Source organism: Ursus maritimus, unplaced genomic scaffold, assembly GCF_017311325.1.
Source record: "Ursus maritimus isolate PB19 unplaced genomic scaffold, ASM1731132v1 scaffold_12, whole genome shotgun sequence".
Lineage (NCBI taxonomy): Eukaryota > Metazoa > Chordata > Mammalia > Carnivora > Ursidae > Ursus > Ursus maritimus.
In genome coordinates this window covers 43438036-43458127 of record NW_024423564.1, presented here as the reverse complement: position 1 = coordinate 43458127, position 20092 = coordinate 43438036, and the positions used below count along the sequence as shown (strand labels likewise).

Sequence of the window (20092 nt, the reverse complement as noted above, 5' to 3'; positions counted from 1 at the left end):
TGATGGCAGTGAGTAGAGAAGCAAAGGAAAAATAATCTATAATAGCTACAAAAGCAGGGAGAGACATGTGTGTATGAATAAATCCCATCTAATCACAAGAAAAAAATTCTCAGAACATTACTGAAAATCGGAATAGATTAACTGAGGTGCTATGGAGCTACCTATAATTGACAAACTAAATAAGTATGTGGTTTTTAAACTATCAGATGGATGATTGTATCAGATATTTATTTTCCCCAAGAGAGATGATAATTTACCATTTAAAAATTGAGGAGTGGTGACAGCGGTAACAATTTTCTCTACTTTCTAGAACAAGGGTAAATATTTTATACTATACTCTCTGTCTCTGAAAATCAAGATTCATTTTCAATCCTTAATGGTTTGAGCTTCCCAAATTAGCCTAGTTAGAATTCTAAAGACTGTAGTTTTGTTTTCACATATGTACTATGCAAATCAGAGCCCTTTAACTTTAAAGCAAATTATAATTCTTTAACCAAATCAGATTAACAGAGATTCATTGTTATATTATCTATTCCTATACTACTTATACTATAATTGACCAAGCATTTGCTTTGTCTACACTACATATGGTCATTGTAAGTAGGCTCCATTTCAAGGATGATCCCCAAAACCTCTTTAGAATCATTAGTCCTTTGGTACCTTACCACCTGTTTTCTGTTGTTTTTGTTCCCTTTCCTCTTCCCAGCTAAGACATCATCTTTAAAAGTGTTAATCCAGATCTTAGGTTTTCCATATTATACTCAAAGGAATAACTTTAGGCATATGCTAAAACCCAAACTAAAGAAGTTGCCCTTTTTTTGTCTGAATGAAAACTGCTGACTCTCCTATTTGGCTACATAGCCTCTCGTTAACTTTAGCAAGAAGTTCTTTCAACATAGGAGAGGCTAATATACAGAGATGCACTTCTGGCAGGTGCCACTTGAACTCCGCTTTCAAGACTAAGGGCTGGTTAACAGGAAAAGAAAAAAACATGGAGAAAGGGGAATGATTTAAAATAAAGTTTTATGAGAAAAATTACTTTTTAAAATATTCCCCTAGAAGCAACTGGCAGGTTTAACTGCTATTTGAAAAATTGCTATTATCTTGTGTTTGTTCCCAATCTTACTTTAACAAAGACGACTAGAAATGATAATTCTCTGGATACATGAGGAAGAGAATTCACAAAGGATGACCTGGATAAACAAATACAGGACACACAGTAGATACAGAAAAAAGTGTGACATTTCTCTTCTATACAAAAAGTAGCCATGGGAAATGAAGGTGACTGAATATTATATTTTGCTGCAAATGTACATTTAAAGAACACATGGGGGAAAAAAGCATAATAGAAAGGTATGCTCCCTCAGTTAAAGAATGGTTAAGGTCTAAGGTCCATCATTACTAAGATTAGAGGTGCCAATGTGTAAATTACTGAGGCCCACTCAGTCTAACATTACTGTGGATACTTGCTAGTAGCAGTTGTCAAACCCAGTAAAAAGAGATGCTGCAAACTTCCATAAAGACTTTAGAATAGGTTATAATTTCAAGTTGAGAGGACATGGTGCTAGTTCATTAATAATAATAATTGGTATTAGGTAAAGTAAGTAAAGGGCATGAAAAATTTAACAGTATACAGATTTATGTTTCTTTAAAAATCCCTCCAAAAATTTACTTCCTTTATTATTATTTACATGACAGTACAATTCTATTCAGAGTCCTACTTTTTACTAATATATTGATTATACTGTCTAATAGCCAATGTATTATATAGTAATAATTAAGAATAATTCTGTATCTGGCTTACCTAAAGACCACATTTTTAACAGTGTGTAACTCTACAAATATTATTTTGTTTATAACTCTCAGAGCACTTATTACATTCTACCTTATATCATAGTTAAGTACATTTCTCACCCCTAGAAGAAATTATTCTCTCTGAGGACTGGGTCTGTGGTTTACTTATCTCCATATCCCTGCACCACTTTGACTGGATTCTTCAACCTCTGTTGCAGTATCAACTCACAAATAACAAAAAAGGATTGAGAAATTTGATTAGTTTATTCAACAAATACATACTGAGTGCCAACTACATCCATGGTACCATGCTAGGCATCAGTACAAAGTTATTATTTTGTGAATACTTAAATTCTAGACTTTCTGAAATATTTCATAATTTAATGATTAATACTCTATGTAGATATGGAACACATAAAATGCAAGATAAAGACATTCAAAGTAAGAAAAACTTTGTTTCCAATTAAATATGATTTGATTAAACTGAAACTGAGGATATCCACAGAGAGAAAAAGAAAGATACAGAGAGGGAGAGAGAGAGATAGTTGAGAACACAGGCTTAACGGCTTACTACTAAATAATTCCTAATAAGAACCTGCATTTTATTAAACCTCATGTGTTAACTTAATTGGTTACAATATTTTTAAATCAGTAAATCTAATCATTTTGAAATGAGAAGAGACAGGGTATATATTAGCAATATAAGTTAATACTGCTTAAGTAATCACCAAATGAGACAAGTTCATATGGTGGTGTAAAATTTAATGATGGCCAACAAAACAGAATTTTCTAAAGAAAAGAAAAAAAAAAACCCAAACTTTTCCTTACTAGTATCACATATAGCTCAAGAGTCTATATTTCTATGTGTGTTTAACAATGCCCACACTTATCAAAAAAGAAAAAAGAACAGATAGGGACTGCCAACATTTTACTGATGTTTAGGTTGCTCTCCTTTACCCTAAATATCTTAAGCAAATCCAGCATTTTAGAGAGTGTATATGCTTTAGAGTTTTAGAATCTGAGGAAGTGGTTATATTTCTCTCTCTCTCTCTCTCTCTCACACACACACACCCAAAAAACCCTCAATAAATTAACAGAGTAACCATATACATAATTATGTTTCTAAGTAAAGCATATTATAACCAACTTAAATATGCTTTATACATACATATTGATAAACTATCAAATTGACTCAATAATGATTACTTGGGTAATATTTTCTAAAACTGAGGTTTTAGCCTCCTGCAACTGGGAGTAATATACTCATTTGGGAGTTTAGAGTATTAGTAAATGTTGCTTCACATAAGCTTTTATTACAATAGTATGGACTAAAATGACTGTTTCAAATGCAGTTTAATTATTCTCCTTCCTTTTGAATGCTACATATGTGCTAGGAACTGCAGGGGAGAGAGAGAGAGAGCGCGGGAGCTGACTCGGTAAGTGCTATCACTGACCCTGCTTAGCCAACCTGAAGTTCTATAGCCCCAGCACAAATCTCAGTCTGCCTGACTTTAGAGTATTCAGCACAACTTCTTTAACAACCTCGACCCCACTGCTCTTATTGGAAATATTTCAGCCATGGTCCAGAGTTTATTATTTACATGAGGTCCAATATTCCTGTGGCTGAATAAAAGGACTCAAAACTGTAGCCACCAAAACTTTCAAAGATACAAACAGGCTTATTTTAGGTTCATAAACTATTAGAGTAGTTATTGCCAGAATATTTATATTTCATTAAACAACAACTAAAATTTAAAGAAATGCCTGCAATTTACTGAGTCCCTCCAGGTTTTCCAGGTGAGTATTGTCATTAAACACCTGTGCTTAGATGGAATATCTCTAAAACTATCCTAAATAAACCAGAGAGCAGTAGTGTGACTTAATAGTTAATATTTTCCAAGTCATGGTACTTAAATTTGTTTTAAGAAAATTCGATGTCAATTTATAGATGACTCATAAAACACTAATTTTTGTCATTCAAGGCACAGACCAATATTGAAATACACTGAAATAGCCACTCTCTCTTACCTTGAACAAATAAAAATTCATTCTAAGTAAGTGGTAAAGAATGGTCATTTTATTGATTTTGTTATGTTTTTTATTAGAAAAAGATGGACAGCTTGAAAAGTCCTGTATTATCAGTCTTTGTAAAGCAAAATTTTTTGGATGGCAAGTTTCACTGGTTTTAAAAATGGTAATATTAACTTTCTTGTATGAGGAAGTAAATAATTTCATGATCATTTTAATGCAAGTTTCAAATTGCTAAAATATGCTGGTTTGGATGAATTACTAAATGTATTTCTCTTTTCAACTTTACACTTATCTTGTGTGTACAGCTGATATCCCTAGTGTCCAATCAGAGACAGGTTTTCATCCTGTTGTCCAGGGAATGATGTGCACAATTCCTTTTGACACTGATGAGAGGTGAATACATAAATCCAGCCCACTTCAGTGAAAATTGACCCATAATTTTTTTTTACCCTGAAGAAAAATACAGTGATAAAGTTTAAAGATGGAAAAAAAAAATACAGTTAAACTCTTGAGGTGTACCATTAGTTAATGATAGTCAGCAAACATTACATTTTGCCTTGAGGACAGCAAGCTCCAGATTTGCTTTTAGGTGCTCACAAATTCTAATAATCATGGCTTTATGTGATAGCAAGAAACCTAAAAGTATGATAGGTTTTTTACATTTCAATGAATTCAAAAGTTAAAGTTAAAAAGGAAAGACATGCTTTTTATATATTTCCTCCTACTTCTACTCTCCACTAAGATGTTTCTTTAAGAAATGAATATCGGCATTTCCTATATATTTAGTAGTTGAGAATACACACTATTTCCCACACAAAGACTATGCCCCAATTTAAAAAAACATAGATCTTGCATAAGATTAATGTTGTCTCTGAACTAGTATTTTCAAGATTTATCAATATCCTTAAGATTTGGGGGAAAAATTACTTGGCACGGTGAGTCAGATCAATTGCCCCTATACCAAGTACTCTACCTCTAATTGTATCAAAAACATCCTGCAAAAAGTTAAGACTCTCCATTTTCATTTTCTTTAATAATTCATTAAAAATTGATTTGTTAACTTATCTATATAATTTATTTTTAGTTTGCTTATATAATCAGCCTATAAAATTTCTGGAATACTGAATTTTATTATAATGACCATTTGTTATATGGAGTAACCCCTTTATCGTCTTTATCTTTGAAAGGTATTCTAAGTTCTAGTGTAATAGCACTGGCAAGAAAATGTTTTATTTACATAGTTCATAAATTTGTCAGATCTTTTTGCACTGTTTTATTTTTGACTTGCATCTTATTTTCATCTTCTTTCAATGATAACCTATTTCTTCCTGCCCAGATAGAAAGAGCTCAGTGATAAGCAGATTTCTGTTAGCTACTTTTTTCACAGTAGCATGGTGGAATAATATTTTAAGAAAATATACTATAATTAGTCTATGAGTTATAGTTCAAAACAATATAAGTAGAGTTTAGATTATACTTCTTTTAAATGCAACAAATAATATTTTAAGTCAGTAAATATTTGTTAAGTGCCTCCTATGTGCATATCACTGTGCTAGATAAAGGTGGCAAAAACAAAATAAAATACAATGTAAAGTGATTTATTTTCCTAGAGTAAAGACATTCACATAAAAGTCACTTTCAAAGGAAGCAGTGTATAAATAAATTTAAATAGAAACATACACAAGAAAAATAATAGTAACAATACTCCAGTCAAATCAGGGAAATGGATTTCCCTAATATTGAAAAAGACCAAATCTTGGTTCTGGGACATTATCAGGGACTTTATTCTTTCATTTGATGCTGCAAGCTGAAGACAGACAGATAGAGAGGAACAATTCTGGGAATAATCTCATTCTTAAACAGAAAAAGAAGTAAAGAGATTCTGGGAAGGCGGTTTTGGCCCTGGTGCCAAGAACTTAAGGTAAATGACTGAAGGCATTTTAGTGACTACTTTGTTTACAGACCATTTGATGGCATATTGTAGAAAGAAGGCAATGTGCTATAACGGAGGTGAATTGGAGGGAGGACACAAAACAATGCTTTTATATATCAGCTTTATCTATGAAGAAGAGGAGGCTTTGTTTTCAATAATTGGCTAATTCATAATAGCCAAGATCAAATATAGTTAACTTTAATACTAGAATCCCTCACAATATGCAGCAATGGTTTTGTTTTGAAGAAAACACTGCTGATAAGATAAACTCTGTTTCTGTAATCACCCTTTCCCTCCTTTGGAGCTATTAAATCCTCAAAATACACACTCCACTCTCCAATTCTAGGGCCTAAGATAAGAGACAATTAGCCTCTCTGGACCAATACTTAGAGTTCCCTATTAATTTACCTTTGCTCAAAGCCTGACACATAATTCTGGTAATTATTTTTTTTATCTCCTTCTTGAGCCTTCATCACTCTATTTGCCTTTGCAATGTTTCCCAGTTTTAACTTGACATCTGCCTTGGGCCATTTCCCAAGCCTTCATTCTAGCAATGCAATCTTTGATACCAGTTTTCTTCTTAAGACAGTCCTTTAACATAGTGTCCAGGCTTTGATACTTGTGGACAGACCTCATTAATACCAGCCTTCTATTTCAACCTGACCCAATTTCAATGTTGCTAAGCTTTTCACAGTAGTTCATCAATTGTTGCTAGCCATGTGACAGTGAATAGAGTTCACAGTACTCATTAGATGTGGAGCTACTTAACAAACTGACTCTCCTTTGCTAGTTTCTAGAACCATAACCATTCTGTGTCTCCTGTACTACTCCAGTGGTCAAGCCCAAATTCTTTCTTAACTTAATCAATTTTACTTTAATTAAAATACCTTTTCCTAGGAGTAACAAGATAAAATGTAAAAGTTCCAATTTGAATGATAAATAATGATAATTTGTAAATACTTTAAATATCATCAGAAGGTTGAGCTCATTGTAAAGCATCTTGAAGAAACTGGGAACATGAATTAGCAGATGTGAAAAAGTAGATGATGCTTAATTTACATAAGGAAAACATGAGGCAAACAAGTAAGAATTGTTCAGGAGACTGGAGACTGGAGACTGAACCGGCTGACGTATACTGTTTATAACAGAATAATGAGCAAAAAACATTGAAAAGATAAAATGAAATACTATTATAAAAGGCCCATTCATTACTGAAATCTACAGCTCTATTATGCTCTTTCATCTTTCATCTGGAAACCTTCCTACATTTTCTTGTCATCTGTCTATGATATTTCACTATCAGGAAAACTTTAGTCTGATGGCTATAAGATTTCACTCTTTACTCTCTTCTTTATATCATAAATAAAACAATTAAATAATCATCTTAACATTTGGTCACCCACTATCCTATACAAAAGTTTGAATAACAAATGTAATGTGTTAATTCTAAGTAATTTCACAGGTATAACAGCACATATGGTATTAAAATGTACGGAGAGACTATTTTTTGCCAAATAATCATTTTAAGCACTCAAGTGAAAATTAAAATGTCCATTAACAGCCCTACCCAACTTTACTTTCCACAATTCCTCTCATAAATCTCTTAGTATAGTTAGGATAGTCTCCTTTCCATTCACATATCTGCCAAGCTAATTCTCACCTCCACAGCTTTGTTCACATATTTTTTAAATGTTACCCTTGATCTTTTCTTTTTTGACATTAAATTTTTTGTATGTTCCACCACACATCTGATGCTTAATTATATAGACATATTGGTTATTATTCTATTACCTCATCTAAACAAGATTTAAAGAACAAAAAACCCCTCTCTTCTTCATTTCCCTAACACATGCTAAGGTGGAAAAATAAAAGCATTAAAGAACATAAAATCTGAAATATAAAACCAAGTTTTAACACTCCTATAGGGTATCTATACTGGTACTTATTTACACATATAAACTTATGTATGTATCTATTGCCTTTAAAGTATGCAAGCAAAGCTGCTTTTATGATTATAAAGGTCATGAAATCTGTACTATACCATCAGTGGGATAAATCAGTGTTTTATGGATGGAAAAACCACCAATTGTTTTTAAGGGCTTTGAATATTCTTTTCATTTGTCAACCTTCAGAAACTGGCTCTCCATATCAGATTCTCTATCTATGCATGAATCTGAAAATTGCAAACTTTCAAAAAGTTTGGAGGTAAATAATACATCATTTGTACACAGTTTACATGTTGATTAATTTTTAATTTGAGTATAATGATTTAAAACAAAAATTTTAGGATAATAGATTTCACTCTTACTTATAACATGACAAACTGTACTATTGAAGATTCTTAGGATATTGGACTTTCTTCTTCAGTAGTATATTATTTAAGTAACAAAAACTTTGCAATGCCAAGTGATTGTGTGGGGTGGTCATATAGATCAATAGAATAGGACTTAAAAGTCCAGAAATAAACCCTTGCATATGGTCAATTGAGTTCTGACAAGGGTACCAAGATAATTCAATAGAAGGATGAGTTTTTTTTTTTCTTTCAAAAAATGGTGCTGTACAACTGTATATTCACAAATAAAATAATGTTAGATTCCTAATTCATACTGTATAAAGATTAACTAAAAATGGACTGTAGGTCTAAATATAAGAGCTAAGATTGTAAAACTCTTAGGGGGGGCCTGGGTGGCTCAGTCGTTAAGCGTCTGCCTTCAGCTCAGGGCGTGATCCCGGCATTCTGGGATCCAGTCCCACATCAGGTTCCTCCGCTGGGAGCCTGCTTCTTCCTCTCCCACTCCCTTGCTGTGTTCCCTCTCTTGCTGGCTGTCTCTCTGTCAAATAAATAAATAAAATCTTAAAAAAAAAAAGATTGTAAAACTCTTAGAAAAAAACACATAAATAGGGATGCCTGGATGGCTCAGTCGGTTAAGTGTCTGCCTTCTGCTCAGGTCATGATCCCAGGGTCCTGGGATCAAGTCCCAAATCAGGCTCCTTGCTCAGTGGGGAGCCTGCTTCTCCCTCTGCCTGCAGCTCTCCCTGCTGGTGCACTCTCTTGATCTCTCCTCTCTCTCTTTCTCTCTCTCTCTGACAAATAAATAAACAAATAAAAAGAAAAAAAAAAGAAAAAAAAAACCATAGAAATAAATCTTTAGGACCTTGGTTCAGATCATTGTTTCTCATATTTGACATGGAAAAATAAGTGATCAAGGAAAAAAAGAGATGAATTAGGTTTTATCAAAATTAAAAGCTTTTGTGTTTCAGATTTAAAAAGTCAAAGACAGCCTACATAATGGGAATGGGGAGAAATCAGAGAGGGAGACAAACTATGATAGACTCTGGTCTTCAGGAAACAAACTGAGGATTACAGAAGGGAGGAGAGCCGGGGGATGCGGTAACCAGGTGATTGAGTATTAAGGAGGGCATGTGTGGTGATGAGCACTGGGTGTTACACACAACTAATTAATCATTGAATACTATATCAAAAACTAATGATGTACTATATGTTGGCTAATTGAATATAATTTAAAAAATATATTTTCAAATCATATATGTGATAAGAGACTTGTAGCAAGAATATATAAGGGATAAATAATATATAAGGAATTCTTACAATTCAACAATAAAAAGAAGCTATTATCAAATGATGAAAGTATTTGCATAGAAAGTTCTCCAAAGAAGATATACAAATGGCCAATAAATACATGAAAAGATATTCATCATCATTAGTTATTGGGAAACACAAGTTTAAACCACAGTGCTGTACCACTTCATACCCACAAGGCTGGTTATAATCAAAAAGACAGATAATAACAAGTGTTGGTGAGGATTTGGAGAAATTAGAACTCCCATATATCGATGATATGAACGTAAATGGTATAACTGCCGTGGAAAACAGTTTGTTACTTCCTCAAAACGTTAAATGTAGAATTACCATATCATCCCTCTGTAACTCCACTACTAGGTACCTAGCCAAGAAAACTGAAAAATACGTCCACACAAATATTTGTATATGGATGTTCACAGCTGAATTATTAATAGTAGCCATAAATTGTGAAGCAACCCAATTAATGAATGGATTACAAAATGTGGCACAGTCATACAATAAAATATTATTTAGCCATAAAAATGAATGAAATACTGATACATGTTACCAGATGGATGAATTTTCGAAACATTATGCTAAGTGAAAGAAGCCAGACACAAAAGACCACATATTTTATTATTCCATTTATATTAAATGCCCAGAATAAGCAAACTCACAGATACAGAAAATAGATTAATGGTTGCCAGGGCCCACAGGGACAACTGCTAATGGTATGGGATTTCATTTTGGGGTAATGAAAATGTTCTGGAATTAGATAATGGTAATGATTGCAAAAGTCTGTGAATATACTAAAAATCACTGAGTCGAATAATTTAAAAGGATGAACTTTGGATTATGCAAATTATATCTCAGTAGAGATGTTATAAAAAATATTGTAGAGTTGACAATTCAGTTTCAGTAGTGCTTGTCAGAGTCATAATGAAATGTCAAAGATGTGAAGTACCCAAAATAATTAATATAATGAAAAGACACTTGAGAAAAATCATTAAAATTTTTCAGGTGATTTTAGGATTCAAGTTTTTAAAAAATTATAACAATTTTAGCATTTATGATAAGTTAACAATGTAAGCAAAAAGCCAAATAAATTTGCAAATTATTTTTTTAGCATTTGATAATTTTTTTTTAAGATTTCATTTATTTGACAGAGAGAGACAGCAAGAGAAAGAACACAAGCAAGGGGAGTGTGAGAGGGTGAAGCAGGCTTCCCGCCTAGCAGAGCTCAATCCCGTGACTCTGGGATCATGACCTGAGCCAAAGGCAGACACTTAACGGCTGAGCCACCCAGGCACCCCTAGCATTTGAAAAAACTGAAGCATAAAATAACTAAAAATGTACAAAACAACACATTTATCATTAACTATAACACTTCTGGAACTTTCATTTGAAGTTATTAACAAGATTTTAATATATTTTTTCTCTTTTTGAATCCTAAATATGAATTTTAGCACTATCTATGGAGTCATAGCAAATCGTTTCAAGTTAGATTACTCAGAATAAACAAGAACCTACAAAAATATATATTTTTTTAAAAAACTGAAATAAAATGCTATTAGAACTTGTAAAAAAAAGTACTGACAATTATTAGACAACTAATACTCCCTAAAATACAGATTAATTACTGCCAAATCTCAAAAAGTAATATAAAACATACAGACTGCTCATGGTAGTGGTAGGAAGAAGAAACACCATGCACTCTTAACTACAGGAAACTAATAGGATTGCTGGAGGGGAGATGGGGGGGGATTGGGTAAGTGGGTGATGGGCATTAAGGAGGGCATGTGATGTGATGAGCATTACATGGGTGTCATATGGTGTCATATGCAACTGATGAATAACTGAACTCTACATTTGAAACTAATGATGTACTATATGTTGGCTAATTGAATTTAAATAATATAAAAAGAAAAAAAGAAACCGTGTAATAATGTTAACGCTTAAATTTTAAAATCAATATAAAGTAAAACAGATTTGATATTTAAAATACACTTTAAAAAAAAGAAGATGGTTATCAAGTCAAAGGAAAATGTACTAGTTATTTAATAATAGAAAATATGGAGAGTAGGGGCGCCTGGGTGGCTCATTTGGTTGAGCGTCTGCCTTTGGCTCAGGTCATGATTCCAGGGTCCTGTGATCAAGACCGATTTAGGGAATCTCTGCTCAACGGGGAGCCTGCTTCTCCCTCTCCCTCTGTCTACCACTCTGCCTACTTGTGCTCTCTGTCAAATAAATAAATAAAATCTTATAAAAAAAGAAAATATGGAAAGTCAAAACAACCACACCCAAGATTGGTAGACTATAAATTTGGGCCAATTCTGAATTTTAAAAAAGCTGGATGAAAGATTTTTTTAAAGTCTTTACAAAACAGGAAAGATTTCTCAAGAAAATTAGGCTTTATCAGGTCAAAATTTAAGAGAAGGCAAGATCCCAGAGAGGTAAGCCCAACACTCAATACTGCTTTTGTTCTAATAATATTTGTAGATCAGGAAAAAAACAACTTACAAACTAAACTATACATTTGATGTCTCTGGAGATCAGGAGTCAAAAATCAATGGCCATGTCCACTCAAGGAGGGGATACTGTCCACATTCAAACTCAAGGCTATACCATGAGATATAAATGAACAGCCCAAAATTAAAACAAGACCTGGATAATCCATAAAATCTCAAGTTTTGAACTTTCAGGTGATCCAATAATGATGGCAATCCTTAGAGCCTGGTGATAGCAAATGAAAATACTTGAAGGGCATAAGTGTAAGTCAGTTTTCTGCTTGGTATAAAATTAGGCTTCCCCTCTTGAGTCAGTTGCCCAAAAAGACTGAGAAACTTTGAATAATGAAGAGAGCCAAATTGAAGGGTACCAGGTAGATGTCTTGCCCCTCCAGGAAATACTTCAGGCAGAAATATTCATTGTGGTCTGTGGAAGTGTGTACACAATGTCTTTTTACACAGAGCAAAAGATTACACCCAAATTATATTTTTTAACAAAAGGAAGTCTGTGGATATAATGTCAGTTGTTTTCTAACTGGCTCTAAAAGGTCAGGGTAGCAAGCAGATATGTGAACGTTCTATGTGAACAGCTGGAGATGGAGCTATGATTATGAAAAATATAATTTTCAATAACAGAAAAGATGGACACTTCATTGAGGAATATTAATAATAAAGGAATTTTATTTACATTTGTATTTATATTGTCTTGTGATTCCTAGGGGACAATATTATTGTATGTTATTGATATTAAAGCTCTTATGTATGGGAATGGGACCAACAGAACTGACATTTGTAAGCAGACATTAAAACATACCAATGGGGGAGGGGGGAAGATGCCAATGAAGTTATCATTTAGCATAACTTACAAGGATCTCCTTATAACTTTTCCTAATTTCTGTGTCAGGTTTAAGTCACTTAATTCTCCTTTATTCACTTCAATGCACCAAAGTATCTGTTGAGCAGTATTATCAGCACTTTATAGTTCTGACCTCTTTCCCTTTTCCAGAAGGGTTATGTTATTAGGTGAATCCTTGGCTCAATTCTCTTTTTCCTACTGCCCTGGCAACTCCCAAAGTTTTCACCTTAGATTATGTATTAAACTAGTGTCCATTTGCTGCTTTTCAAAATTAATTCTGCAATTGCTTTGTTTCAAATCTTTCTTATCTGCATCTTATGGCACTAATCACAATAAATGGTCACAGGTTGGTTTTTTTCAGAAATGAGATACCAAGACAGAGTTAAGTATGCAAAAGTTTTATTGGAAAGTAATACCTATTAAAGGAAAAATGGAGGAAGTGGATTAATCAGGGAAAGCTAAATTCTCTGCCAACCACCCTGGAATTCTGAAGCAAAGTCTATCTGTCTGAAAATCCCACCCTGAGGAGAAATGGCCAGGTCCTTGCAATGCTACCCTACTGAGTAATTAGCTGGAGTTTGCCTAGAGAAAATAGTATGACTGCAACTTGAAAAAAGAACTGGACCCTGAAAAAAAAACCTAAAAGCTGGAGCTCTCAGCTAATGACACTCCTTGCATCTGGGCAGCCACAAATGGTAATATTATCCTTGTATGCTTCTGTCCTAATCTTATCGATCTAGTTCCAAGTCTTCTCTCTTTAGTCTAAGTAAAATCTTTGATTAAAGGGGACATTATTTATTTTTACTATTAGTGAAGAGTAGAGAACCTGATACCTCAAAAGCATACAATAAATACCTGCAAAACTTTATTAAATGGCTAAATTTAGCCCCCTAAGTATTGATGAGGTTGTTAAGCTTTACTTTCACTTTTGAACCATCATTATTGCTTCTTTGAACCCCTAAAGAGGGCTGAATTAAGCTTAAATTAAATTAGCCTTAGCCTCGGGCAGCCCTAGCATCTGCCCTTATATACTCTTCCAATATCTCATTATTTCCACCTACACTAAAAGCTACTATTTCCCAGAAGTTCTAATACTCAGGACAACGCCATTTCCTTTGGTCAGACCCATTAGATGTAGGCAACTAAAATAGATTTGAAGTTGTATACTCCTCTCAGTTCCACACTTTAGGTAATCAGTCCCTACCCTGTGAGTTTTTCCTAGCTCTTCTCTCTCTCCCTCAAAGTTCCAGATAGAACTTGCTTGATTACAATTTTTTTAAGGCTTCAGAGTTTGTTTCAGTGCTAGGGACATTGTAAATACTCAAAAAATACCCATTTGAATTGAACCGAATTGCTGATGGGGCCCCAAAATGACAGATAATAACAAAGGGCAATTTTTAAAGAATGTCATCACAAAGCTTCTTTCTTATAGAATTATGTAAGCTGGAACAACATTACAGAAACACTGAAAATAAAGGTCAGTTTCCAGTATAAAAAAATCACTCTTCTTTCACAAAACAATGAAATTTAAAAATAAAATATCTACCTGTAAGTCTCTTTTTAACACCTCACCTAATTAGAATGAGGTGACTGAGTCCATATCTCCTAAATCCAATATAAGATCAACCCTCTCTATATTTTCTTAGTATCACTTACTGTTAAACTAGACAAAGAGGGCAAAAGCAAATTTAAAATTTCTTGGCTTGTAATATGATTATTCTGATTATTATTCTGATTATTCTCATCTCCTACCCCCATATTTACCTGAATTTAAAGTAGATGCACACACACAAAAATAATCCTCATATGATTAGTTACTTGGACTTATAAAATTAGGGCAAACTCATCCTTCCATGCAAGGTGTGCTGTGCACAACCCCAGGGAATATCATCTACATAGACTAGGATGTAAATGCACTTGTATACTGCACAGCAGCCCTGCTTAAGGCGAGCCTTTTTCTTTCCTCTTACTCACATAGCCATGTGATAAATCATCTCACCTTTTTAATAGTAAAAAGAGAATTACATCTCACCAAAGATATACAGATGGCAGGTAAACATGAAAATATGTACATGTCATTAAGGAATTGCAAATTAAAGCAATAGACAGCATTAAACATCCATTAGAATAGCCAAAATCTAGAACACTGACACCACCAAATCCTAGCAAAGATATGGAGCAACAGGAACTCTCATTGCTGGTAGGAATGCAAAATGGTACAGCCACTTTGGAAGACAGTTTTGTGGCTTTTTTTTTTTTTTTTACAAAACTAAAGATATTCTTACCATATGATTCAGCAATCATGCTCCACTATATTTACCTAAACAACCTGAAAATTTATGTCCACACAAAAACCTGCACATGGATGATTATAGCAACTTTGTTAATAATTGCCAAAACTTAGAAGTAACTAAGAGGTCCTTCAATAGATGAATGGATAAACTGCAGTACATCCAGACAACAAAATAGTATCTAGTGCTAAAAGGAAATGAGCTACTAAGCCATAAGAGATGAAGGAAACTTAAATGCATATTACTAAGTGAAAGAAGCCAATCTGATAGTCTTTATATATCTTTGGGAAAACATATTTAATAATAATAGAAAAGGTTCATAGGAGGACTGTATTTGAAAACACGTTCTATTTTATTTTACAAAAATGGTGTTCAATATGGCATGTACATACCATCAGCATTAGTTATGAGAAAACTAAATTTCTGGAAGCAAGGAAAACAATCAATAAAAATATTCTAAATTTCAACCAAATCAGCATATCTAAAGCAAATCTTACTTTAGTATAGATGACTGCCATATTAGAGTACGTCTAGGAATCATACAATGGCATAAAGGGGTACAAGATGTGAACATTCAATGTATTAAAAGTGGTTTCAACTAAGAAATCCCTTCCAGAGAAGTTGAACTGGATTGCCTTATTGATCCCTCTCCTCATTTTGTAGCTAACTAGGGAAAACATATGTACCCACTCCAGAAAACATGTCAAGACAAAGGGTATGTAATTCCAACCTTCATGCTTCAAGAAGGGAAGGTGCTGCTCAAGTTCTAAGAAAAAAATTAGATCATGATTCTAGGAGGTAGGCTGTCAAAGAAGATTGAGATCTACAAGATAGATTTATTCTTTCTTTCCATGAGGTTGAAACACTTAAGGTTCCTGACCGTCACTCTTTTTTATCTCTTAAATGCTTTCTCCCCTTCCTAACAACATATGACTAAACCAGCTTAAGGAAGCTTCAGATGTGAGGGTGTGGGGGCTGGAGCAAGGAGGCTGCCTCTGAGATAAATATATGGCAGATTGCTTTCCCCTCCTCTGAATCTCTTTCCTTTTGGCTCCAATGGGTATGACTTTCTCTCATACTATATCCCTTCTAAAATTCATGTTTGCAATATAGGAAATAAGTGAAAGAATAATACAAAGCTAACAAAGCATAAATAATGAAGAATATCTTATACTCTAGCTCAGGTTACTAAAATTTTGCCATGGACTTTCAGGCCAACATCCCAGTTAGAAACTGCTTTGTTTGCTATTACTCCCTTTACATACATTTTCCACAGTAACCTTTGAGGAAAAGTGTTGACTATGCCAAAGAAAATTTCAAATATTCTTGGGTGTCCCAGCAAAATCCACCATAATGGTATCTAAATTTCCCTAAAGCCCATTATAATAAGATATAAGCTTCCCTAAAACTTGATCTAATTGACCACCATAATTCTATATCTATGTTCCTCCTCTGCAAAAGGAACAATCACCATTTGACCATGTAAGCCTTGGATAAATAATGTCCCTAGCAATTGTTGCAGATCCTCAATTTCCTCTGATCCATTTTTTTTTTAAATCAGATTCCTTACTCATGAACCCTGACTTTTGGTTCTGTATCTCCTTTAATAGTTTAAGCATGCACCATAAAATCTGGGTGCCTATATAGACTTCTGGCTTTGCATCATAGCATTTCTTAAATAAATGTACCTTGAACTTACTCCTTTAGCTCTTTCCATTTTAGGTTACCATGAATATGGGGCATTTTATGCCTTTTGGACCAAGCACATTTCATCCCCAAACAGGAGAAAAACAGACACTGATTACTTATCTAATTACTAAAATCTGAATTCCACTCTTCACTAATCCTTTCCATTATTTGCTCACAGCATTTTTTTTTTTTAGAATTCAAATTATTTTTTTAATGTGATAAACATCAAAACTTTATGTTAAGACAAGATCCATCTGCACTTGCAAGACCCTATCTCACTCAACTCACCCTACTCCAAGCTCTGGTTTTTTTTATAATAATTTTTTATTATGTTATGTTAGTCACCATACAGTATATCCTTAGTTTTTGATGTAATGTTCCATGATTCATTATTTGTGTATAACACCCAGTGCACCATGCAATATGTGCCCTCCTTAATACCCATCACCGGCCTATCCCAATCCCCCAGCTCACAGCATTTTTTTAAAATGAACTCCCAGTATTAAATACTGGTATTTTTTTACTTCCTCCCTTTTCCCTACTTCTTAACTTTTTTAAATGTTTCTTGAATCCTAGGTTCTCTTAGGCACTCTATGGCATCACTTGTTCTCACTATAGTTTCTAATTAACCAAGCACTAAGTCACTAATGACTAGATATGTAAGTAACAAAAATAATAAAAGAATAGTACACCAAACAAGTGAGCTAAAGACGAGACTACAAATGAAGCCACCAGAAGATGGAACAATTTTATAAAGAAAAAGTAAAGACGCAAAGATGAATCTTACAATTAAGAATCATTTCAATTACTCTAAGAAATTGAGCTGAGCAACTTCTATAATGTCTTATAAATAGTAGCTATACAGAGTGAAAAAGCATAGGACAATGTACATATTCATAGAATATGAAAGAATAGTTCTTAACATTAAGTGATGTGGTTAGCAGAATTATCAATGATTTAAAGAGCTTTAGAAAACTTGTTATAGTGAATATTGTTGGGGTTAATGTAAGAGCATGAAATCAGCCATTAATACCTGGCTTGCTAAAATGTAACACAGAGGCCGCTGGGGGCAAGGGAAGGTTTTGGAGAAGGGCAGAGGCCTTTGGATTGCCGAGGCCTGCCCTCCAATGACCACTCTGCCATTGGAATGTGGAATGGCGGGTGGGCGGGGGTGGTTCTGAAATTTTCCTAGCCCAAACAATGGACCTGTGATCTAAGAGATGTAGGTATTGTCCCTCAGGCTATGTTTAGCAGAACCTGTAGAATACACCCAAATTAGCATATCATAACTTCCCCGTAAACAGATCCTCCCAGTTTCAGTAAGACCCTTTGTCAACATCCTGTGCTTGAGGAACAGTGATAAGGATTTGTGACTATCTTGAAGGACCAATAAAAGCGGGAGCAAAGAAGAGCAAAGGGTCTTCGCCTCTGAGTGCTGACCCCCATGTCTTCTCCTCTCTTTTGCTGCAAAGTTTGGAGTAATCTTTCATCCATAGGTACAGGGATTGCTGGCCTTCCCGGCAGAATATATTTTCCAATATTTCTTAGCATTCGAAATACTTCCTGACAATGATATAGTCTATGTAACTTCACAGATACTAAGTAAAATAACTCTATAATGTGAATATTTTATTCCTATTTATGCACATATAGTAGTCACTTGCCATAATACAACATATATCCATATATGTATATAAGATTTTGCATATGGATATATGGCTATGTATTTGTACATATATCTGTATATGAGTGCATAAATATTTTACAAATATATAAATATATGCCCAAATTTGTTGTCAATTGGATATGTACCATATGCAACATTCAGTGAAAGTCTCCTCTGCATAAAGCATATAAAAAAGCAGGTGACATACCTGAAATCAGTGAGTTTATATTCTATAGAGAGGACCGAAAGATACTTCAAATGGACTTCATACTTTTATAGAGCATATTATCTAGAGCAAATTAATACAGTTGGCACTGTGTGCTAATGAGGAAAAATTTTTCAATGACATACATCTGCCTATAGACCCATGTTTTTATTCAATGGATAATTTTTGGGTTTTAAGAGCTTGAAGATATTCCTGTGCTATTTCTAGAACAAACGTCCTCAATAACACTGAAATCAGACTAATGACAGTCTGGACCTTTTGTAGTCCTTTCTAATCATGTTAATGTAACGGAAACATTTGTAGTGCAAGCTACTTAGGAACAGGCCCACATGTGAAGGAGTCTATCACAAACAATGCTTACACATTATTAAAAGTTTGCTCTAGTTAGTTATACTACAATGTCAAGTCTTAATTTCTACCATTATAAAATACCCACATTAAAAAAAAAAAAAACTCTAAAGATAAAAAAAGCACAAACCCTGAAGTCAGAAGACCTGAAGTTAAGTCTTAGCAATGCCACTCAATTGCGTGGCTTTTGTTAAGTTAGTTAACCCATCAGAGCCTTAGTTTCCCTACTTATAAAAATGAATAAAAATACCTATCTTACAGTACTGTGGAGAATAAATTAGAGAACACATGCAAAATATCTAGCACAGTGCCTGATACATAGTAGGCACTCAATAAATAAAAGTTTCTTTCTATTTTCAATGTGTCCTCAAAGCAATACATAACTTAGCATAAAACACTGAATGATATATATACTCTCATCAGTCTTTAATAAACTACTTTTTTAAGTTTTCAACTATTATGAAGAGATTTTTACATTAATATTAATAACTACTTGTAATAATCAATACAAGAAAAAAATATAAAACATAAATTATAAGATGGTTGGGGAATAATGCACCACAAAAATTATATTTGTGCTCTGTTATTATATGACTTTTCTTTTATCAAGAAAATCTCAAGCAGAATATTAACAATATAATGGAAAATATTTAAAAGAGAATGAAGAAATTTTACTAATGCTACATAAATTATAACTATAGTATCTAAAATAAAAATATTTTAAAGATAAGTAATAAACTAATTATGCTTACATGTTTCCAATGTGTAAGCTTTCCCGTTATGTTAGTTTCAGGCTGAAAAAAGAGATCTTTGAAGAGTCTGTCTTCATATCCTTTCTGTATGTAAATCCATTTTGTTTCACATTCACTAATAAATTTCTCCTGATGTTTTTTGCACAAGAACAAGGGGCTGCATATAAGGGGGGAAACTGTCATTTAGTTTTTTTGCCATAAAGAAAAGAAAGAAAACTACTCATGAGTTCACTTACACCTTTGAAAACATGGTAGTAAATTTAATGTAATACTTGTTTTCATATTACTACTATATAAAACTACTTAGTCACTAAGGTTTGCACATGATCATTTATCAGGGGATGAATGAGTGCTGAGAAATCTCTGATGATATGAATCCACAAACAATTCTGTATTCACGTTTGGCTGTGGATTTT

General features: G+C 33.6%; 1 protein-coding gene across 2 annotated transcripts in view; it reads right to left on the bottom strand.

Annotated features, from left to right (window-relative positions):
* The window catches only part of LRRIQ3 (leucine rich repeats and IQ motif containing 3), a 159307-nt gene that overhangs the window by 69483 nt on the left and 69732 nt on the right, over positions 1–20092 (bottom strand). For both annotated transcript variants that reach the window (XM_008690827.1, XM_040627128.1), the window contains exon 4: positions 19677–19833. In XM_008690827.1, the coding sequence (XP_008689049.1) occupies positions 19677–19833 (157 nt within the window). The remainder of the gene's footprint in view (positions 1–19676; positions 19834–20092) is intronic.